The 24,127-nt window shown below is 39.0% G+C and overlaps 1 protein-coding gene across 4 annotated transcripts in view; it reads left to right on the top strand.

Moving 5' to 3' along the window:
* The window catches only part of LIMS1 (LIM zinc finger domain containing 1), a 141,082-nt gene that overhangs the window by 113,545 nt on the left and 3,410 nt on the right, over nucleotides 1-24,127 (top strand). For 2 of the 4 annotated variants that reach the window (XM_059406386.1, XM_059406383.1), the window contains exons 2-10: nucleotides 3,734-3,893; nucleotides 16,297-16,363; nucleotides 17,124-17,244; nucleotides 17,671-17,820; nucleotides 18,945-19,095; nucleotides 19,578-19,670; nucleotides 20,688-20,736; nucleotides 22,082-22,157; nucleotides 22,340-22,532. In XM_059406386.1, the coding sequence (XP_059262369.1) occupies nucleotides 3,734-3,893; nucleotides 16,297-16,363; nucleotides 17,124-17,244; nucleotides 17,671-17,820; nucleotides 18,945-19,095; nucleotides 19,578-19,670; nucleotides 20,688-20,736; nucleotides 22,082-22,157; nucleotides 22,340-22,487 (1,015 nt within the window). In that variant the 3' untranslated portion in view covers nucleotides 22,488-22,532. The remainder of the gene's footprint in view (nucleotides 1-3,733; nucleotides 3,894-16,296; nucleotides 16,364-17,123; nucleotides 17,245-17,670; nucleotides 17,821-18,944; nucleotides 19,096-19,577; nucleotides 19,671-20,687; nucleotides 20,737-22,081; nucleotides 22,158-22,339; nucleotides 22,533-24,127) is intronic. The other 2 variants (XM_059406385.1, XM_059406384.1) reach the window with 1 other exon arrangement.

Genomic DNA, 24,127 nt, shown 5'->3' on the forward strand with positions numbered 1-24,127 from the left:
TCATGTAAGATTGTTGACCTCCTGCAAAGTTATAAGCTTGGAATTATTACAGACAGTCTACTGGGAAGGTTGCTTCTGCAAAGACTGTGTCACTGCTTTGGGGAGTGCTTTCTAGAGCTCAGTTTGTCAATTAAGAGTTAAGGAGAGGGGCGCCTGGGTGGCTCAGTGGGTTAAGCCTCTGCCTTCGGCTCAGGTCATGATCTCAGGGTCCTGGGATCGAGTTCTGCATCAGGCTCTCTGCTGAGTGGAGAGCCTGCTTTCCTCTCTCTCTCTCTCTGCCTGTCTCTCTGTCTACTTGTGCTCTCTCTCTGTCAAATAAATAAATAAAATCTTTAAAAAAAAAAAAAAGTTAAGGAGAATATAACTGACCTGATTCTCTATTTCCATTAATCCACTCTGTGTGGTATTATAACAGATGTCATTTGTTTTCACAACTTATAAAAAGTTCTGTTTATGTGTAATTGGGTAATTAAAATTATATTGTAACCAGAGTGCTTTGTGGACTCTCAAGATGCTTTTTGGATTTACACATGTTTTCATTTCATGCCAAAAAGTTTGTTTCACAGACTTTGACCAATGAAGCACTTGAAAAACAAAAAGCTCAATGATACCAAGTTTTCTGTGTGCAGTTGATTTGTGGAAGAGGATCAGGTAAATTAGTTATAACTAGCCAAATGTGAAGATGCTGTACTAAAGGCTTTTACATACATATTTCCCAACATATGTGTGCTTTGTCATCAACACCACTTCTTAGCAAAAATCCTTTTTTGAAAAATGAGCCAACTAATTTTAACTAGCTGGGTGACAGTTATAACTATCATATATGACTTTTAAAATGTAATTTCTATCATAGGTAGTGTTAAATATAAAAAAACAACTGAAAAAAAAATGCAGGTCACAGTAGGTTCTTAAATCGTAACCAAGTACCTCTCTGGTGGAGGATGATGGTAGCGGGGGTGGAGGGGGAGACTGGCATGTAGGGGTGAAGGGGAACTCTGCGCCTTCCTCTGTTTCACTGTGAACCTGAACCTACTCTAAAAAATAGTCCATTGAAAAAATTCACAGTCCCAGAGGGTCAAAGACAAAAGAGGAAAAGGAAATGTAAACAGCTCAGTAGGTTGGTGAGATTATTACGGGCTCTTTCCTGAAACTTTTCCCTAATGTAATTTCTTTTCTTATCCTGCTTGTTATTAAAAGGAATACTTCTTCAAAAATACATAATGCATTATTTCTAAAGCTGGTTTATTTTTCCTATTTGTGGGAAACTACATGTTTGTTTTTATAATGTGTCTACCTATTTTCTAACTATTTGAATATTTAGATTTGAATATAACCAGTGTTTAGTATAATGAGTAGGAAACAGGTGATAAATGCTCTGATTTTAGGACCACTTTACACTCTTAAAAATTACTGAGGTCCTCAAAGAGCTTTTGATTATCAGTATTTACTGTTTTAGAAAACAAAAACTGAGAGCAAAATTAAATTGTATTAATTTAAATAACAATAAACGTATTACATGTTAATAAGTATTAATATTAATGGCTTTTTATGAAAAATAACTATTTCCAAAATGACAAAAGCTTGGTGGGTAAAGTGGCATTGAATTACATTTTTGCAAATCTCATTTATGTCTGTCTAAATAAGACAGTTTCTCATTTCTGCTTTTGCATTTATCCTAGTGTAATATGTTGCTTTAGATAATGTGTATAATGAAAATATGCCTCTACAAAGATGAAAGAAAAGATCTTTTGAACCCCTAAAAGAGTTACGGTGGCCTTTATACTTGGAGAACCCACTGATCTAGATAATGGATCAAGACATTCCAGAATATTCTTCTCTTCCTGTTCTTTGGGAGTTCTGTTAAAATTATAAGGTTCTGCTGAATCTTTTGAGAGGGTTCAGAATTAATAATAATGCTTTATATTTGAGTAGCATCTTCTGGTTTCCAAAGTTATATACTTATTTTATCTTCAAAACAATATTAGGAATTACTGGGGCAGGTTTACTATACTTTATCTAGAGACACCTGTGGATTTTGGTCAGGAGAAAGACCTTTCCAAACCTTTCCAAGAGCTTTGCTAAAACTGCTACAGTTCATTTGGCTTATGGCAAACCCAAATGAAGAAGGGAATGTGATGCATTTTTCTCCATAACCCACAGTAATTTTGAAATGACAAAGTAGAAAATTTAATAAGACTTAGGCCAGTTTTGCCAAGCAATGAGGCTGCTTCTCTTCCTACCCCCCCCCCTTTTTTGTGATGTTTTAATTCCGTATTTAAGCCTGGTTAGTAGAGTTATGGTATGTGGTATGAACGTGAACGTGGTACGTTTACATGAGGTTAGTTATGGTAAGGCTACAAAATAGGAATACTGTTCTTTGAAACATTTAGGGCAAGAAGGCAAAATTCTTCCATTGGGGCAGGATGGAGTTGAGACGAGGTATGTGTGAGCCCTTTTTGCTAAGGAAACAGGGAAACTTAGAAACTGGCTGGGGACAAGGCAGTTAATCTGGCTGTAAAATGAAGACTCCTCACCTGCCTCACAGAGTGGTTGATTCTAGAGAATATTGGCAGTAACTTTAGGAGGTGGATTGACTCAGTATCTGGGTGGTTACAGGCCGCACCAGGCAACTAAACACACAGGTAGAGCTTGTGCTCTGAGTGCACGTCTGAAAATAAACTTGCCAATTTGTGAAGGACAGCTTGGCCAATGACTGCTATGGGTAGAGGACCTTCCCCACTTCAAGGCCTTTTAGAACAAAGCAGTTCTTTATGTGAAACCAGGGCTTGTTAGAGCTAAATAATTATCTGAGTACATGCTTTTCTTCTTCCAAACTACACAGTGGTTAATTAGGATATCGGTCCATTTACTGTCTCCTTTATGTTTCAAGATAAAAGTGGAAAGACTGCAAGGAAGAGACCAGGTCACTGGGTTCATCGGGGTCATTTAAATGCCCAATGTGCAAAATGTGATGGTGTCCTTATCGATCTTCTCAGGTGTTTGAAATGGATACTATAATCTGGTTGTGCTTTTATGAACAGAGACTCTGGATTCTGGTCCCATGTCTTCCTTTAACTACTGAGCTTTGTGACATTGGGGTTATTACTCCAATTCCCTGAACCTCCCCGTGTCATGTCTATAAAGTGATTTTCACAGTGTACAACCCTGTGACTAAGATACAGCTTATAATGTTAGTGCTCAATACTTGTTCTTACCAATGAGATTACAAGACTAAGGCATTCTGGTGGTTTTAAGAGCTACTTGCAGCAGTTGCTTTCAGCAGGATCTAACCAAAGGGATAACCTGTGTCAGGACATGGTGTTCAGCTGACATGCAAGTTAGAGATTCTGTTCTCAGATGGTGACCTGTGGGTATTTTAATTAGGCTACTTATTAAGCTGTAACCTCAGTCTCCTTGAGGGCAGTTCTTGACTTCTGTCTCTATCCCTTGTTCCTCACATGTAGTAGGCGCTCACTTATATTTAGCAAGAGGAATGTCAGAAATGTTAAAGAAAAACATATTCCAAGCAGGAGGCCCTTTCAGCACCTAGATGGAGGGGCAAAGAGATGGGAGCAATTTGAGTTCTTAAGACACAAGAAATTGGGCTTTAGGGCTACAGGATGGTTTTGTGATCAGACAGAACTTTCTTCTCAGTTCTTCGTGTCATTTGGTCTCAAGTCTAAGGACTTGAGAGTCTAAGACTTAAAGACTTCCTGTCCTTTGTGTGTTACAGCAACATGGCCAATGCCCTGGCCAACGCCACCTGTGAGCGCTGCAAGGGGGGGTTTGCACCTGCCGAGAAGATCGTGAACAGTAACGGGGAGCTGTACCACGAGCAGTGCTTCGTGTGTGCTCAGTGCTTCCAGCAGTTCCCGGAGGGACTCTTCTATGAGGTGAGTCAGCCCGGACAGAAGCACAGGGATGCCATTTTGAGGCATCCTTCTTTGTTTTGAATTTCAGTATGAAGATTATATTGATATGCCTGGTATTTGGTACCCATCAGGCCAGTGATGACTTCTGTGCAGAATGCCCTGTCAGACACTGCCCCCCACACCCCACCTTGCCACTTGTATTGTTCATCTCACCTCCCTGTTTCAGAACCCTTGGTACCTTGTGACTTGACCTATCAGACTTGTGCACTTCAGCTCAGCAGACAGAGCCCTTTCATAAATGTCAGCCACAGGCTCTCTGGCTTTTCCACTCAGGTCCCCAGTTGCTTGCCGCCTACACATGCCTTACTGATTCTTGCCTCTCTCTCTTTCCCTGACTCAGAGCACCATGAAATACCCTCTCTAAAGCAGGGCATCTGTTACTGACCTTTCATGCAGTGAGTGGGAACTTCCATGTATTTATTGCCTAAGGGGGATCTTGTTCAGATGTTTTGGAGGGATATCCTGTCCATATTAAGCTCTTATATGTATCTTCTTTTTCAAATTCTTGCTCTCTCTTTTTTTTTTTAATTTATTTTATTTTTGTTGAGTAATCTCCATATCTAATGTAGGGCTCAGACTCATAGCCTCAAAATCAAGAGTCACATATTCCACCAACTGAGCCAGCCAGGTGTCCCCCAAATTCTTGTTCTTGATTCTTTTGTGTTACCCTGTGGTGTCTACATATCCTTTGTATTTCTTATGATCACTGAAACCCCCTTCTCACAGAGTATGTATGCTTTTGGGACTAGTCCGTGGAGGCTGAACCCATGCTGTTAATGAAGGTAAGAGTGGGATGTGTGTGTGTGTCCAATTATATCGTGTACTTACTCCTTACATATCTATATGTGTGTTACTCATACGTGTGTCTCTCTATGATAATGTATGCACATAGAATTGTTATAGCCAGAGATGGGTGCTCTTTGATTTCTTTTTGCCTACCACATTTTTTAATTTCCCGGTTTTAAAAGCCATTTTAAGAGGAAGGAAGGTAGTTTCTAATGGTCATTAGTAAGTCAATTGTTTGCCACTCAGACTGCGGTTTCCCATAGAAACAATGCCTCCTGTAAGGGGAGGTTTCCAGGCCAGCCTGCAGAAAAGCTATTTAGTCCATCATATGCACATGACATACAGAGCTGCCCTGTATATAGTAATGTAACTCTGGGAATAGCTTTAAGAGATTTGATTAGGGATCACAGTTTTATTCACCAGAACACATTTTTGAGCTCCTGCTATATCCTAGAAACCGCATTCCTCACAATAAAAACCCTAGCAATAGGTACAGGAACTATTCTCTTTTCTTTCATTTCTTCCTAACTCTTTCCTTGGGCAGTGGGAATCTCTTTTTCTGTCAGAGGTAATGGCTTTGGGCTAGGACTAGCAAGCGATAGGAGAGTCACAGTAGGAGGGAAGTCAGGGTGGAGTAGGAGCTGTGCTGCTTGGCATCATGGTTACAGATCCTCCCGGAGGCTGTGGGAGAAGCTGCCAGTGGTAGTAAGGAGGGTGGCAGCTAGATTCCTGAAGAAGAAAAGGAAATCGCTAGGGGTCTGGGCAGCAAGGAGAGAAAGGGAGGGGGGGCAAAATGGGGGCTCAGTTGGAGTAAAAGGATGAGGACCTGCTTCTGTGGTCTGGATGAAACATTCAGGTTCTCAGGTCAGCACAGTGGAGGCATGCCAGGAGGGCAAGGAAGGAGGTCACTTAAGAGTCAGGAGTCTGCCTCCTGAAGAAACATGAGCCTTCAGATTCTATCGTCCCATTCTTACCCCTGCCTTTTTCCTGCACCATGGCCCAAAGAGATTGAAATGTCCCTATAACACAGCAGATCTGTGACATGAATGGGATTAGTACCTCATTTGGTCTCCTAAAGCCCAATATGGTATTCTTTCCCTTGCATGTTCTTTTCAAATCTAAGACATTTTTATCGAAATGGGTAGTTATGGAAGAATCCTTAAGAGAGGGTCCAAAGGAGCAAGAGAAGGACCCAGAAGAGAAAGGCAGGGTCAGTTATTCCAAACATTAGTTCCATATTATATGGTCTGTGTGCCTGGCACTTTGGAATTAATTATGTTGTCAAGCACAGTCACCTCCTGAGGGGCTTGTTCTGCATCTGTAAACTGTCAGCTGCCAGGCCTTAGTCAGTGCTTTAGTCAGAGAGAAGGCTCTGTGAGAGCATCCAGTAGGACAGAATAAGGCATGACTCACACTTGTCCCCCTGTCCACCTCATACTCCCTTTTACTTCTGGACTATAAATATGCTCCTTGGGTCTGTCTGATATTATTCCAGAATGTTACAAATACCCAGAACTGGTCTATTAATGGGCTGTTACCCAACTTAAGGTCTGTTGGGTCCTGAGGAAGATTGCTATTTTAGCTACACTGATAATTAAAACCCCTTTCTCAAGGCCGGGATTTGTAAACCTGCATGTGGAAAATCTGGCTTTTCCTTTTGGTTGAATGATATTAGAGATGAAGCTGTCCAAGGCTTCCAAGAAATAATCTACTCTCAGTTATTGAAAAGGAAGCCCAAAAATTTACTTCGGCTTGCTTTCCATTGAGACACAATGTATTTACTTCAGTCTTGCTGTATGTAGTAATAGCAGATGTGGGGTGCCTGGGTGGCTCAGTTGGTTAAATGACTGACTCTTGATTTCGGCCTATGTCATGATCTCAGCATCATGAGATCAGGCTTGTGTCCAGCTCCACACCCAACATGGAGTCTGCTTGTCCCTCCCTTTGCTTCTCCCCACACTCGCTCGCTCTCTCAAATAAATAAAATCTTTAAAAAAAAAAAAAAAAAGCATCTGTGTCCTTTGCACTCTACAGCTTTGCTACTGCTTTTGTCTTGATTAAAACATCATTCTTCCCTTATTTGCACAGCCTCTACTCTTTCTCCATAGAATTAGTTCTGAAGACTTATAGGTGGGTTCTCTGCACTTACTTCAAATGGGATTCATTTTTACTGTGGAACTTCTGATATTTTGGATGAGATGGCCAGGATGTTCCTCCTTCCTTTGGCCCCAGAGGCAAATTTAGCATTACACTGCTGTTTCCTATCCACTCAAGGATGTTTGTCTGGAGGTAAGCTGATTGAGCTCAGCTATTTCTGGCTCATCTGCATCTCCTCTTAAAGTGAGTTAGCTGCAGCCAGGATTATTACCTGCTTTGGCTCCTTACTCAAGGTGAACTTCAGTCATACCAGATCATGTGGTTCAGCTAGTGAACTTAACAGTTTGCCATTAGACTGTAATACATCACCCCGTGAAGAATAAAAGATTGGGCTCCATGAATCTTGGGCTCCATAGCTTCTGTCATCAATGACTGCTTTACTCAGGGTGTTTTTATTACAGGGCCACGTGACTCATGTTTTTAGGCCACTCCCATCTATCTCATTTCAGTTACCTTCTCTAGTACCACAGCACTTTATTTATACCTTTACTTTTTTTTAATTTTTTTAAAGATTTTATTTATTTATTTGATAGAGAAAGATCACAAGTAGGCAAAGAGGCAGGCAGAAAGAGAGGAGGAAGCAGGCTTCCTGCTGAGCAGAGAACCCAATGCGTGACTCGATCCCAGGACCCTGAGATCATGACCTGAGCCAAAGGCAGAGGCTTTAACCCACTGAGCCACCTGGGTGCCCTGTTTATACCTTTAGTATGGAGAGCATTTCACATGTTTATTTATATGCTTATCTTCTTCCCCTCTACCTTTAAATACCTTGGTGTAAGGACTTTCCTCATTAATCGGTATCTCTATCTATCATTTGTTACACAATATTTGATGACTACAAGGTGCTTAATAGATACAATGATGTGTATACAGTACTTGGATAGTATAGATGGCAAGATAAAATGCTAATATACCCACTAGAAACCAGGGCAAACATTTTCTAATGTAAACATTTCCAGGCTATACTTCAAAATCTTGGTACGCTTTACTCATTTACTTATTGTTCATCTCACGAACATTGTCCCAGCTTTATTTTGAGAGTGGTGGTTGAAAGACATTTTTTTTTAAGATTTTATTTATTTATTTATTTGACAGAAATCACAAGTAGGCAGAGAGGCAAGCAGAGAGAAAGGAAGGGAAGCAGGTTCCCCGTGGGGCTCGATCCCACATCCCTGGGATCATGACCTGAGCTGAAGGCAGAGGCTTTAACCCACTGAGCCACCCAGGCACCCCAAGAAATGTATTCTTAAGTAGAAACAGAGGAGATTTCAGTTTTGGGTAGACCCTGACTAAGTGCCATGACTAAGAGCCATGATGTATTTTCAGTATCATATGTGGACTGCTGACTTGAGATATTAGTTCAGGTCAATGTGGTGTCACTGAATAAACTTACTTTTGATTTAAAACCTACAGAAAAGTTGAAAGAATAGTACAATGAATATCATGTACCCTTATGCATCTCACACATATGCCCACCACACCCATCTTCTGCCAAATTATTTGGAAGTAATTTGCAGACATATAACACTAAATGAAGTTACTTTTAATCCCCCCCCCCCCCCACACACAGGGGAAGTACAGTGGAAGGGTTTTAGTTAAGAGATGATTTTAGGGATACTGGCCTTACCAAATTTTCTCATTTTGGGTGACTTGTATCTAGGTGGTTTTTAATATAATCACTTCTGGTACTTGGAGTACTACTTATTGAGTTAAAAGCTCCCCTCCCCCCAGTTTGTTTAAATGATTCAAATGACTTTAAATGATTCAAATGACCTATGCTCTCTAAGAGCATAGGTTAAAAGGAAAAAAAAGAGCACAATTCTCTCCTTTGATGTGGGCTGGACTTAATGACTCACTTCTAACAAGGATATAGAAATGGGTAAAGTAGTAACTTTGCAGCAGCAAAACCTGACAGGTACTATCTTAACCAAGTGATCAAGGTTAACTTGAGTGATAAGAAATTGTGTTGAGATCATGTACTTCCCAGTATGATGCAAGAAATAGAGCACCTTATTACCTCTGTGGTATTCTTCCCCCAAATCTATGACCTCAATCTAATCATGAGACAAACCCATATTGAGGAGCACTCTTCAAAACAGCTGACTGGTACCCTTCAAAGATGTCAAGGTCATGTAAGACAGGGTAGGAACTGTCACAGATTGGAGGTGACCAAAGAGCCTCACTTGGTCCGACTTCCATGAGATTTTCCAGTAGTGTTGTTTATTCATTCTTTATTAGGAAACATGTATCCATAATTAGGATGTTTCAGGACCTCAGTATTTTTCTCAGATTTGTGCAGTGGAAACAGAGGGTGGATTCACTTTATTGGTACATGGTCAAAAGGGAACCCAGTAGTTCAAGGCTTTAATGTCATTGTTCCACATTCAGTAGAATTACCTCCATCTGTGTTCAGATGCCCAATTCTCAAGTGAGGTTAGATTGTATGTTGGCAGAGAAGCCAGGCAATCTTTCAAACATGATTTTTAAGTTCTTAAAGAAACCCACAAGATAATTAAAGAATTCTAGGTTATATTCTCTGTTAGTCTGCCAAAGAGAGGTGGTAGATACAGAAGCAGCAGCAGCCCAGATTTTAGGGTCTGACAGCCTTGGATTGAATCCCAGTTCTACTGACTTCGGTGTGAGTTATTTAATATTTTTGAATTTCAGTTTTCTCTAACAAGGGATGATCACACATGTCTCATAGGCAGTTTGAACCAAGGTAGCATGTACAGTACCAAGTAAATTAGTACACTCTCTAGTACCACTTTCCAGTGGATACTGCTCAGATAGGTAATGTTTGCACACACTAAACCAGGGTTCCTTATTCTCAGCACTGTTGCCTTTTTTTTTATTTTTTAAAGATTTATTTATTTATTTATTTGACAGGCAGAGAGGCAGGCAGAGAGAGACGTGGAAGCAGGCTCCTCGGTGAGCAGAGAGCCGGATGCGGGGCTTGATCCCAGGACCATGGGACCATGAGCTGAAGGCAGAGGCTTTAACCCACTGAGCCACCCAGGCGCTCCAGCACTGTTGACATTTTGAACTCAGTAATTCTTTGTTTTGGGGGCTCTCCTGTGTATTGTAGTCTGTTCAGTAATATTTCTGCCCCTCTGCCCTCTAGATCCCCATTTGTGACGACCAAAAGTATCTCCATACATTGCCAAATATCCCTTGGGGAGCTAGATCACCCCAGTTGAGGGACACCTGGATGACCCGTAGGTTAAGGATCTGCCTTTGGCTCAGGTCATGATCCCAGGGTCCTGGGATAGTGTCCCACATTGGGCTCCTTAGTGGGGATCCCGCTTCTCCCTCTGCCTGCTCCTCCCCCTGCTTGTGCACAATGCTCTCTCTCTCAGACAAATAAAGAAAATCTTTCAACATAAATCACCCTCTATTGAGAACCACTACACTGAATGAGAGCATCCCTTTGAATAGGTCATGAGCTTCACTATGATAATAGCAAGTCCATTCCAAGTGGGCATGTTCCCCAAGTTATGTAGGCGATACCCTCATAAAACAAGACCCTTTTTCTGTCTCTAAGAATTTGACTGCACTTAGAGTTAATTCTTAGATGATGAATTTAATTAGAAAGTATTTTCAGACAGATTTAACTTTAAAAAGGCCCTTAAGAAAGCCTCTATTTTCTGGCTCAAATTGGCATAAGGAAATATAAGTATACCATTCTTGGGTAGTCATCACTCATAATGAAAGTGTCATCCTCGTTTAGCAAAAGGCAAGATGGCCCTATCTGTATGGTGATTAGAACTGCTTCCTACTTAGAACTGATATCCTACTTCTGCATTTTAATTTTAAACACTTTTTAAATATGAATGATTCTAACAATGATTTATCTTTTAATTTTGTCTGTCTTAGAAGGTAGTGATCAGGGTATTAATAAAAGGGAACACATTAAAACAGTCATGGTGGTGTTGCTCTCCACCACCGGCACCACCAAACGTTGAGGTGCTGTTTCTGGTTTCACGTGAGTCTCTCGAGGGTAAGGTCACCTAGTTCGTCTTACTTCTTCACAGTCCTTCACTTTGCCTGGAATGTGGTACTTCATGTGTGAATGCCCTGTAATTGCTAATTTTGAGTTACATTAGTATTTTTATTTCCGAAATAACTAAACCTCTGTTATGAGCCAGGCACTGTACTAGATGTTTTACAAATTGTTCTTGTTGTTTTTCATACCTTTGATTCTCACATGAGCCCTACAAATTAGGTATTTTCATTCCTAACGTACATGTCGCCATGATGAGGCTCAGAGGCCTTGCCCACAGTTAACTAGTGGGGATGTGGTCAGATCAGGATTTTATCTCACACCTGCTCATCTGCACAAGGATGCCCTGAGTCTCACCAAAACTGAAATGGATTCCTAGGACTGATGTTTTATCATTCGGAGAGATAATGCTCTCTTGTATATGTCCATCACTGCTTTTTCAGTCATTCAGGAAATATTTATGGAAAGCTTACAGATGCAATGTGTGGCAGACTGTGTAGGCCACACTGTGCCCTAGTCCTAGGAGTGAATATAGTTTTTACAGTGATTTGGGTAGAATTTGGAGATGGCTTCCATGGTACTTTCCTTCATTTTCAGATCAGGAAAATTTAGAGAGGTTAGATAAATGTATGAATATATGATTAGTGATGTTTGAATTTGGTATTGTAGTTAGCTTTGAAGGGAAAGCTGCTTCCATCAGTTCTGGTTTTCATGAGTTACTAGGATCTCCTGTCATCTTCCAGTACATATGAAGAAATAGTTGTAAAGTGACCAAGTCATTGGCGGCATGAGAAGGCTATTTAAATATCATTTGGGGCTGCGGGGGGATACCTATTCAAACCAGAAGCCCAAACATTACCAACTATATATAGCCACTGTAATGGTTCCTAAATCTAAGTTTGTGGTATCTTGGAAAATCTTCAGTAAAAGGATGATCTTAATATTCCCCTAAGAAGATACTTTTGAAAGTAAAATAGAATTAACAGTTAAAGAGAGCTATAATTCCAGAAACATGACGAGTCACATTGAACCAAGGCTATGAACATGGTGTTTATTTCGGCATAGTACACGTTTAGGGGATAGGTTCTTTGTTAATACTTCAGGTTTCTTTCTTTCTCTTTAGTTTGAAATTTCTGAATGTGTCCTTTTCTCCCTATCACAGAATGCATAACAGGAAAGACCAATTTATGATGAGTGATTTAGTGGAAAGAGAGTTTACAAAGAGATTTCTTCACTCATTTCCTTTTATACAGAGTCATGATTACTCAGGAAGGCTGAACTCTGAGAAGGGAGGTCTGTTTGGAAGGAAACTGTCCAACTAGAGGAGGTATTTATCTGCTGACCCATTCACTTCAAAGCAATTTATGATGAACCAGTACAAATCACCAAGTGAAGATCGTTAACATTTGCACTTGCCTTGAAATGAGACTGTCAGCCCAGTTTCTAATTCTGAGCTCTCTTTAAAGCAGCAGAATTTCCTCCTACCTCCTCTTACCCCCTACGCAAAGAGAATGTTCACAGAACTCAAAACTTAAAACAGTTCAAAACAGAGCTATTTTTGGTTAGAGTTCATCCTCCCTCATACTGAACAATCCCTGTTCCTTGCAGGTGGCAACAACTGGGATTCTTAGACATTCTGTTTTAACACTGTCTGGAGCATTAATACTTCCTACAGGCTGATGGTATTTTAAACCAGTTTTGGGTCCACATAGTAGGGAACTGTGTTGGATGTTCTATATTGAGATTTGTGGCAGATTTGGAAATGTAATCATAACAGCTTCCTTTTAAGACTTTGCCCTTTTCATCCCTGATTTCAAAAGGACTCATCCTTTCCCTCCAGTTTTGTTGAAACATGATCAACAGACAACAGTGTGTAAGTTTAAGGTGTACAACATGATGATTTAATACATGTGTATATTATGAAATGATGACCATAGTAAGGTCAGTCAACACATCAGCACCTCATGTAATTATCTTTTGAATGTGTGTGTGGTGAGAACATTTAAGATCTACTCTTAAGTCTACCATACAGTATTTTTAACTATAACTATATATTAGATCCCCAGAATTTATTCATTTTATAACTGGAAGTTTGTACCCCTTGACTAACAACTCCCCATTTCCCCCCATCCCTCCAGGCCCCAGTAACTAACTCTCTATTTCTGTGAGTTTAGGGTTTTTAGATTCCACACATAAACGAGGTCACACAGTATCTTTCTCTGCCTAACTTATTTCTTTTGCACAGTGCCCTGCAGGTCTGTCCATGTTGTTGCAAATAGCAGGATTTCCTTCTTTTTTATAGCTGAATGGTATTCCACTGTGTATTTATACCACAGGACTCATCCTTTCAAAGGGAGAGTCCTGTGAGAGCAAAGTAAAGAGAGCAGTGCTAAGAAATTGGGAACATGATGAGTATGTGTTAAAGAGCCAGAACACAGCAACCAGAAGAGAAGAGGCTTGTGACTCTCACGAGGGACTGAGACGTTAAACAGCTTGACCAAAGTCATACAGGCAGTCAGTGGTTCAGCCAGAATTTACACTTCAGGCCTTTTGGATCCACAGTCAGTGTTATGCTACCTTTTTGAAGTATATCTTTTTTAAAAATATTTTATTTATTTATTTGACAGAGAGAGAGATCACAAGTAGACAGAGAGGCAGGCAGAGTGAGGGAGAAGTGGGTTCCCCGCCGAGCAGAGAGCCCAATGTGGGGCTCCATCCCAGGACCCCGAGACCATGACCTGAGCCAAAGGCAGAGGCTTAACCCACTGAGTCACCCAGGCGCCCCTGTTTGAATTATATCTTAAAAAATTTATTCTAGGGGCACCTGGATGTCTTGGTCGGTTAAGCACCCGACTCTTTTTCCACTCAGGTCGTGATCTCAGAGTTGTGGTTTTGAGCCCCGTTTTGTTTCAGGCTCCATGCTCAGTGGGGAGTCTGCTTAGAATTCTCTTCCTTTCCCTTGGACCCTCCCCTGCATGCACTCTCTCTCTAAGTAAGTAAATAGATCTTTAAAAAATTTCAGATTACAACCAATCCTAATTTTTTCTATCTTCTGCTAGCAAATATAGTATATATGCTAATGGCTGGACTCATTTTGTTTTTGTTTTAAACAATATACATCTTTCTCTTTCATTAAATACAAACTAAAAGTTTAGAGGGTTTTTTCTTTATTTAATTTTTTTATTTTTTTTATAAACATATAATGTATTTTTATTCCCAGGGGTAGTTTTTCTTTTTTAATTAAACTTTGTTTTAATGGATCACTAAATTCTGTGACAGATTTTTTTGGTCAAGTTGTTTCCATTAAAAAGTACTAATTTTAAAAACTATAATAAAACTGTTATGCATGTGCGCATGTGCACACACGCACACACACACATACAAATAATGCACAAAACATTATCCTTTCCTTCTGAAGATGTTGTGATGCGTTTTTTTATTATGCTCAGTTAGCTGGCATATATACATCATGAGTTTTGATGTAGTGTTCAACTATTCATTAATGATGCATTGTTATCCGTAATCAGTCTTTTAAATGTTAGTGACCAGTTGACACACACATTTCTGAGCCTGGTCTTTCACCACTGACTAAGACTTGGGTGGGTGGTAAACAATTTAGCATGTCCAACTAAATCAGTGGAGTTGGTTCTGAATGTTTATATTTAATTTTTTTAATTACTGCTAGAATCTAAACTCAGATTTCATATATACACATAGTATATATCCAATAAAGGAACATATCTACTTCATAAATAACTAATGCTTGGGGCTGTACAGTGCATTATGATAAGACTGGGTTAATGTAGCATATCAATGTATTATCATCTGCAGCTTTTAAAAACAGATTCATTAAATATATTACAACTCATTTGAATTTCAAAATGAAGTAAGCCTTTTTCTGAAACAGAATAAATCTGCTTTGACTGGTCTGCCAATTAAGGCATAGTCGATAATGTTCAATAAATTGAGCAAAGCTGCAGCTGATTTCTACGATTGAGCAAATTGAGTTGACTACTAATATATCATTAAAAATGGATGTTGAGTGGCACCTGGGTGGCTCAGTGGGTTAAGCCTCTGCCTTCGGCTCAGGTCATGGTCTCTGAGTCCTCCGACCCAATCCGGGTCTCTCCTCAGCAGGGAGCCTGCTTCCCACTCTCTCTTCCTTCTTATGATCTCTCTCTCCTGTCAAATAAATAAAATCTTAAAAAAAAAATGGATGTTGAGGTATGCTTGGGTGGCTCAGTTACTAAGCGTCTGCCTTTGGCTCAGGTCATGATCCCAGGGTGCTGGGATCCATCCTGAGTCAGGCTACTTCCTTACAGATCCTGCTTCTCCCTCTGCCTACCACTCCTGCTGCTTGTGCTATCCCCCCCGACCCCTGACAAATAAATAAATCTTTAAAAATAAATAAAAATGGATTTTGATAGTCAAACAGCATGTAATACATTTAATATATAACTTGCAAGGAGCTCAAAGATTCAAAGGGAGACATAATTCTCATGACTTATGTGAAGAGGGTAAAAGCAGCCCCCAAAACAGAAATTAGTGTTGAACCCTGACTCTTCCAATGTAAATCATATTTATCCTTGGATACATGCAATAATTGTGAGGGGAAGAGGAGCCCTGCTCATCTCATTAAGATAGGCTTTTCAAGTAAACAAATAGTGGAAAGTAAAATTTAACATTTTGACATACTCACGTTTTGACCATTTATGTATTAGTAATCACTGTAATGATAATTTAATCCAGAAGAAAAAGAATGTTTTAGAGCCTTATAGGTTCAGAAAATAAAACAAATTTTAAAGTTTCATAATACACATTTTAGTTGCCGAGAAGTATGGTAGGGGGATGTCAAAGACCTTAGTACAGAGTTTAGGAAAAAAAATACCACACCAGAATGAAACTTTGGGGGATGAAATGGAAATAGTTCAAGGAGAAAAGTGGAGGATACAAATTTTTCCAACTGTTAAAATAGAATTTTTTTTAAATGAGTTTTGGCCTCATTTTGAAATGTGTCAATCTGAAATATACTAGAGTATCTACTCTTTGGAAATATTAAAGCTTATGGTACAACATTTCAGGTATCAACCCTGAAAAAAAGTGGGACAGGGTTTGTGTGTATATGCCTGTGTTCTGGAGAGAGGGATCTGCAGCTCTCATTAGACTCTTTAAGATGAGTCTGCAAGCCAGAGAAGACTTAGCATTGTACTCTGGAGCTATTGTACCAGGTCTCACCTCAGTTGTTTGGATCTTTAGGGAGGGTAAAAAGCTACTTCTGCTTTTAAAAATCTCAGTAGAATTATTAATTCTTAGGGCAGAGCTCTTAGCTCAAAGACATCTTTCCTATATGTCTCCGTGGAATAATTATATTCACCCTGTGATTGGTTCATCTGTACAAGTTGATGGTACTTTCTATTTCAGTTTGAAGGAAGGAAGTACTGTGAACATGACTTTCAGATGCTCTTTGCTCCTTGCTGTCATCAGTGCGGTAAGTCTTACTGCTGAATGGCAAAGTAAAAAGTGAGTCTCAAAATTATGGTGAAAATGGTGTTTGGTGCTCAATAAAAATAGCATCCAGGTAACTTATTAGTCCTTTCCCTTATTGACATAATAAGCTGGAAGAGTATCAAAACCCAGAGAGAAATGATTTTTAAGGAGATCCACTGTAAAGTTATTTGAGGACCAATTGAGACTTTTATCAGATGATCTTTTGGATGTTCTTGTTCCCTGTTAATTCATCCTTTACCTGCTCACTTTGGGGGTTGCCAGGAGAGAGACAGGGAAGACATTGGTGCTTTGCTTGCATTTTAACCACCTCACTGGTTGCTAATGCTTCTACTGGAAGGTCTCCAGAGATTGGAAAAACTGAGTAGAATGTTCTAAAGTTTAGTGAAAGAAGAAATTGAATATAGGTTTCAAGAAAATGTGCTGTGGATTTAGGTTTTCTATGTCAGCGATGACCAGAAATAAACAAAAGGCCTTCAGGAGAGCCCAGTATGTCATTGGGAAAAGGAAAACCATGATCAGAGATGTGATAAGACAACCTGAAAATATGACAGAATCAAAACCAAGGACTCAGATGAAAAAAGAGTTTCTTCCTCATGCAGTGCTTACTGTGGTCAACACATGTATAGAAAGTCCCTAGTCATAGAGAGCGATTTAAACATTTCTTTCTTGGTGTCTTTTGCCTTACTACTTTCCGCAATAGGATGCAAACTGGACATCCTTTGTGTGTTACTTTCCCGTAGGTGAATTCATCATTGGCCGAGTGATCAAAGCCATGAATAACAGCTGGCATCCTGAGTGCTTCCGCTGTGACCTCTGCGAGGAAGTTCTGGCAGATATTGGCTTTGTCAAGAATGCTGGGAGGTAGGAGTGTTCCATCCTTGTCAGGTGTGGGTGGAGAAGGAACTGCTATAAGGTCATGCCTGTTTTCCCTGATGAGGCGGTTCTTTAGGGCACTGAGCTGAAGGTACAGGGAACTCAAGACTGCAATGTATTGGTTCATCTGGTATCTGTTAGAAGAGGATCTTAGACTGCATGTGGCCCTGGGCCAAAAGAAGGGGAATCAGTACTTCAGCCGGAGTTTCTTAAAGATCAGTTGGGTTCCCTGGGTTGGAATAAATTAGTTTTCATGTAAAAAGTAGTGATTCTGCTTTTGCAAGCCAGGAGTGATTTTTTAAAAAATGATTTCTTTAACTTCTTTTCAGAGATATGAGGAGTTTATTTCTAATTATTAGAAAGAACCTCAGATTTTCAATTGAAGTTTCTAAAAAAGTTTTTGGCTCTATTTAGACACCTGTGTCGTCCCTGTCATAATCGTGAGAAAGCCAGAGGCCTCGGAAAATACATCTGCCAGAAGTGCCATGCCATCATCGATGAGCAGCCGCTGATATTCAAGAATGACCCGTATCATCCAGACCATTTCAACTGTGCCAACTGCGGGTATTGCCATCCCCTGCCTTTTGACTGCACAGATGGTGGAAATAAAAGATTACGTTTTTCTGTATTTCTGTCACTCCAGCATACCAGATTGCTATTCTCCAACATGTAACCTAGAAAATTTAAAACGTGTAAGAAGTCGGGGTGCCTGAGTGGCTCAGTGGGTTAAAGCCTCTGCTTTTGGCTCAGGTCATGATCCCAGGGTCCTGGGATTGAGCCCCGCATCAGGCTCTCTGCTCAGCAGGGAGCCTGCCTCCCCCCCTCTCTCTGCCTGCCTCTCTGCCTACTTGTGATCTCTGTCTCTCAAATAAATAAATAAAATCTTTAAAAAAAATTTAATGGAAAAAGGTACTTTAATCAATATGAATGTACATGCTAAATTATTGTGGGGTGGGAGAGATGAGAGAAGCTAAGGATCAATAAAACAGCTTTGTGCTGTAAGTACAGCCACCTCATCTTTTTTTGGTGATTATCAGTTTATATCTTATCTCATTTTCTTGCCTGTTTCACTTTGTGGAATTTTTCTCTGTTCATTTGTCATTAGCACTTCTGAAGATTTACTTAAAACAGATGAAATGTAAACAAGTCCATTTGGCTAATTGGGGCCACCTCTGGCTAAATATTTATTGATGCAGGAGACTGAACTAAAGCATTTGGGGGAGGAAAGTTCTGTGCATTTCATCTGTTTATTTTCTATTAGCCTATAACTCTTAATAGCTTGTGACAATTAGTAAATGGAACTAGTCTTTAAATTTAGACCTCAGTTATTTTGGAAAGATAACATCACTGTCCTAGACATTGTGATGAATCTCTTCTAGCTTTTTAAGGAAGACAAAGGGATTGTAATGTGATAATAGAAAAAGACATGGTAAATATGATCAGTGTGATCTAACTTATTTGTATATTTTATCATTATGGTATTATATTGATGTTTTGATAGGAATCTGAAACTCCTTCAAGTCTATTAATTTAGGATACTGTGAGCAACAGTAAGAGGGGAAAAAGGGTTACAGGGATTGTTACAGTGAAATCTCCAAAAACCTGCTGAAAAGTGTGTTAGCCACATTGGTTGCCTGATTGTTCTCTCTCGGCAGTAGTGTTCAGTGCCGTGTCTTTCTTGTGGACAGGAAGGAGCTGACTGCTGATGCCCGCGAGCTGAAAGGGGAGCTGTACTGCCTGCCATGCCATGATAAGATGGGGGTCCCCATCTGTGGAGCTTGTCGGCGGCCCATCGAAGGGCGTGTGGTGAATGCCATGGGCAAGCAGTGGCATGTGGAGGTGAGTCAGTTGTGAAGGGTAACCAGTACTTTTCATTCAGATGTGCTAGGAGAAGGAGATTCTAAAGATTAAATATAGACATTTTCAAGACAAATGATTCTGTAGAAAATTAAGAATATAGAATATACACTGTTTTTGTGATCTCTTGGTAATGATACAGGATGTGCTCTTTTGTTCTTAAATCCTTCTTGAAGCTGGAAGTGTAATGGTCCATATGCAGCAGCAGCCCCTCCCTAAAAATGCTACTCACATGTTGACCTCTATTCTCATTCTGTGTTGTTTAAATAGGCTGTGTCATAAGGTAACCTGTCAGAACCTCAAGACACCTGAATTAAGTAAGACGGAAAGTGTCACAGGGTTAGCCCTGGCCAAATGAAATAGCTACCTCAAACTTCATGTATCTAGTTTAATTTGGGGAGTTTTACTTCATTAAATAAATAAAATATCCCAATTCAAAAATGACCTCTAGCAATTTTTTTCAGCATTTTGTCTGTGCCAAGTGTGAAAAGCCATTTCTTGGACATCGCCATTATGAAAGGAAGGGCCTGGCGTATTGTGAAACCCACTATAACCAGGTATTTATTGTCCTCATTGGATACTACAGATACTTAGATGAATTTGAGCTTAATATTTTAGCTACGAGGAAATCTCTTGGGAAATGTACATTGGACTATAGAGATTTCTTTTTAACGTATTTGGGAAATAATTTCAGGCTCACAGAAAGGTTCTGAAATAAAAATTTTTTTAAAAGGTTTTGAAATTTTAAAAAAAGAGTTTGAAAAAATATATGTACCTTTTCATCATTTACATGTGTTTCTTTCTGTGAAAGCATACACTTAATAAATTTCCATATCTTTATATGCAAATGTGTGTATTTGTATATATGCACCTATTTTTTCTGAAGCATTTGATGATACATTAGTTCATCATGGTCCTTTGCCCCTAAGTACTTCAATTTATATTTCCCAAGATTATGGAGTTCTTTTGCATAATCATAGTTAATCAGTATTGATATAATACTTTAATACTTTAGTGTATGTATTCCAATTTTGTCACTTGTACTAGTACCTTGTATCATTTTTTTCCACTCCAGTATTAGACCCTATCTAGGGTTGTCATTTTCCTTTAGCCTCCTTAAATCTGGAACATTTCTTTTTTTTTTTTTTTTTAAGATTTTATTTATTTATTTGAGAGACAGAGATCACAAGTAGGCAGAGAGAGAGGGAAGGAAGCAGGCTCCCCGCTGAGCAGAGACCTGATGCAGAGCTCGACCCCAGGACCCTGAGATCATAACCTAAGCCGAAGGCAGAGGCTTTAAATCACCCAGGTGCCCCATAATCTGGAACATTTCTAAAGCCTTTTTTTGATTTTTGATAATAATGAAAAGTGAATTAATTTATTTTCATTGTAAAAAGGAAAAATAGTCCATGTACTTTACTAATTTTTGCTAGTAATGAATGGTAAATTCTGGATCTAGGTAGTCAGCTGTCTGTTTTAAGTGGTAGAAAGAACTGAAATTATATTAAATATTGGTGTTCTAAAACTTAGTTCTAACATCTTGAATTTTTACCACTTTTTTTTTTCACTTTCAGCTATTTGGTGATGTTTGTTTCCATTGCAACCGTGTTATAGAAGGTGATGGTAGGTATCTGTAGGAATTTTATATGCCATCATTTTAACACAAGAACACTTAGGTAATATGAAAATTGAAAGAGTTCAGTGACTTATATTGCTTGGAATATGATCATTATCAATTACTTTTTTTTCCTTTGGTGTATTTTGCAAGTAATCCATAGCAGAAATGCTAATATCCTAAGAGATGGATTTGTTACTCCTTTATAATAATACTTTAGGGCATTGCCACAGGGTTGTTATGGTAGATATTGCAGAGACATTCACAGCCAACCTTGAGATCTGTTTCTATTTCCATCCCCTGGAATTACATAACTTGGAAGCTGTAGAGCAGTATTTATTAGGAACAGCTCAATCTGCCATGGTAGTTAGCGAGAGTCAATTTAACCCTGCAGATGCTAAAACCTGGCAGTTTTCTGTAGACATTTCTCGGCTTACCAGCCTTGTATTGCAGTAATTAGGCAGGGCTGATTAACTGGGACTGAAAGGAAGCAGCTGTGTTTGCTAATAGTCACTAGCACAATTCCGCTAGAAACTTCCTGGCAAAGTTTAAACATTCCTGTTTTCAGCATGCTTTGTGGTTCTCGTCAGAGAACCCAACTCGGGAAATACTTTGCAATACACTGCCCATGATGCAGTTTGCAGAAGGAGTAGCTCAGAGGAGCAGTCTTCAGCGCAATAGAAAGTAAAACTTAACTCCCTCCTATGTGAGGTATTTGTCAGGTGAGAGAAGCTGGGAAGGGAAGGGAAGCATGCTTCTTTTTGTCAGTTTCTATAAGCAAATAAGTTAATGTCTGGATTTTTAAAAATTACTTATCCAGTCCCTATTTCTTTGTTGGGCCAGTGGCAGTAGGCACGGAAAGGTAGCAGCAAATGTGCTCATAGGCAGGCCCTGTGCCAGAAAAGCGCATCTGAGTGATATAGTACATGTTAAATGTACACCCCAGCATCCACAGGAGTGAGAGGACAAGCTTTAGTGGGAAGACATGGTACATACTGTTCATATATCTCACAGGATACTCAAAGAAGAAAAATTTTAACTATAAATAAAGATTGAAAAAGCCACTGTTAATCTTCCCTAACATGAACCAATCTATAGTCCTGGAAGACATAAGGGCTCAGTTTTTCTAGTAATGTGAAAAAATAGCTTTTAATTAATTAATTAATTAATTTGGTTGGTTTGGTAAACGTTAATGGCACTGAGATTTTTAGTCATGTGATACTTTTGCAATAAAACCTCTTGAGAACCTCTTCCAACTGTTATGGAATCCACCTTAGCTCTGTCAGAGTTGAAAATGTCAGCTCCACTTTCCATACCAATGTGTGTGACCCGATCTCTTGCTTCTTTCTCTAGTGGTCTCTGCTCTTAATAAGGCCTGGTGTGTGAACTGTTTTGCCTGTTCTACCTGCAACACTAAATTAACACTGAAGTAAGTCTACAGTTTCGTCCAGTGTGAATCCTAAGATTGAAAACAATGGGGTAACTTTCTATAAAATAGGGAGTTTTAAAAAAGAATTGATTCCTTATTCTTTGTGTCCCTTCCAAAAGTAAAGGTTCTTCCTTTAATTGTTTTATGTTCTTTCTTCTATTCCTTCTTTGTCCTGTTCAAAGGGATAAGTTTGTTGAAATTGATCTAAAACCAGTCTGCAAACACTGTTATGAAAAAATGCCAGAAGAATTTAAGAGGCGGCTTGCCAAACGGGAGAGAGAAGCAAAGGATAAGGACAAGCAGAAAAAGAAAAAGCCAGTCTGTTTGTAAACTTTTCTGTCCCTTCTGTCATCATTTTCACTGCTTTCTTCTTTGGTTAGTCCTTTAGAATATGTTTTATTCTATTTTGGTCTTTCACTTTTTTGTTTCTTTTGGCATATATTTGTAGCTGTCAGAGCTTGAAATACAAGTACTTGACCCGTGTAGAGCCGGTTCTTTTGCCTAATTATTAAAATTATTAAAACTTACCATTACTAAAATCCTCACCTAAAACCAGCTTGTACTTCATTTATTTCCTTTAATCTGCTGACTCCCTCATCCCTCATCTCTTTGTTCATATCACAATGTGGTATAGATTTATTTTTTCCAAAAATGGATACAAAGGGAGGAATTCCAATCTCTATTTAGTAGATACTGAGAAAATTTTTTTAAGTATTTTTCTCTGCTGACTACAGTCTTCTAAAATCCTGGTTTTGGTTTCTTTGCCTAAAATGATTTATTTGATGAATTCCAAGTGTCACGTGTTCTAAGCTCTGTATTAAATCCTTTCTGCATGTTTTGTATCTAAGCAAAGACCCTGTACTCTATAAAAAGAGATCTACTGTCTTTGGTGTCTGTATGCACTTTCATGGAGTGCTCATTGCTGCTGTTTATGAATTCATTATCTTGATGTTTTCAAGCCCTACTTTATTCCTGATCTTTATGGGAAATATTTCAATCTTTGAAATTCTTTTGAATTACTGGCATGATTGTCCCATTGTTTCTTCATGCTTACCATTGTGTTCTGAGCTCCAAAAGTTTTTTATTATTCCAGTTTTCATGTTTCCTTTCATAAAGAGGAATTAAAATTCAAATACAAAACTAAAACCATTGAAGTTTGCTTAACAGTATCTCTGGAAGCAGTGATAATATTTCCTTCATCCAAAAAATGGCAGTTTTAGTAGCTTTCATGCTAGCAGTCTTTGGGAGAAAATTGTAACTCAGGAGTACCATTTAAATCAAACTGTCAGTGGAAAAATAACATCATTTGAATTTCTGTCAGCATTAAGATCTCTGTGAAAAACAGCTAGGGAATAACTGACATGTAATGCTTGAGAATAAAAGTTTCATTTTATTAACTATATGATTAGGAATTAACTTTGGTATTAACTTTGTTCTTTAAAATTGTATCATCTGATTTAATCATTTGCCATAGGTAACAATGTGCCACTAGCCTTGTTCCAGAAATGCCACCTGAAAATAAGTTAGGAAAATGTACAAGTTACAAGGTTGTGTATCTCCTCGGTTCACAGTTTAACACCCTAGATTCCATCAGTAAGAAGCTATTTGTAATTACCAATTGGAAATGCATAGCAGACAGTTAGAAAGCTATCTAAAAACCTGGCTTCTCCAGAATTGTTTCACAAATAGATTGATAATGTGAATTGCTCTAGGTTTAGAAAAAAAGAGTTGAGTTCTCCATACAGCTGACCATTCACAAAATAGAACCACAGGCAACCAGTTTTATTTCTGTTTCTTAAGGGTGTTTAAAACTTTCTCATATCTCCCCTGCCAACCTTTCTGTCAGGCAGCTAACCAAAATAACCCATTACAACTTAAGTTTTCTTTGAAAATGATTTTTTGTCATTGTTGGAGATAGAAATCAAACCACTTTATATAAGGAAAGATGAAACCTCATAACTACCTAATTT

The sequence above is a fragment of the Mustela nigripes genome, chromosome 7 (genome assembly GCF_022355385.1).
Source record: "Mustela nigripes isolate SB6536 chromosome 7, MUSNIG.SB6536, whole genome shotgun sequence".
NCBI classification, from domain to species: Eukaryota; Metazoa; Chordata; class Mammalia; order Carnivora; family Mustelidae; genus Mustela; species Mustela nigripes.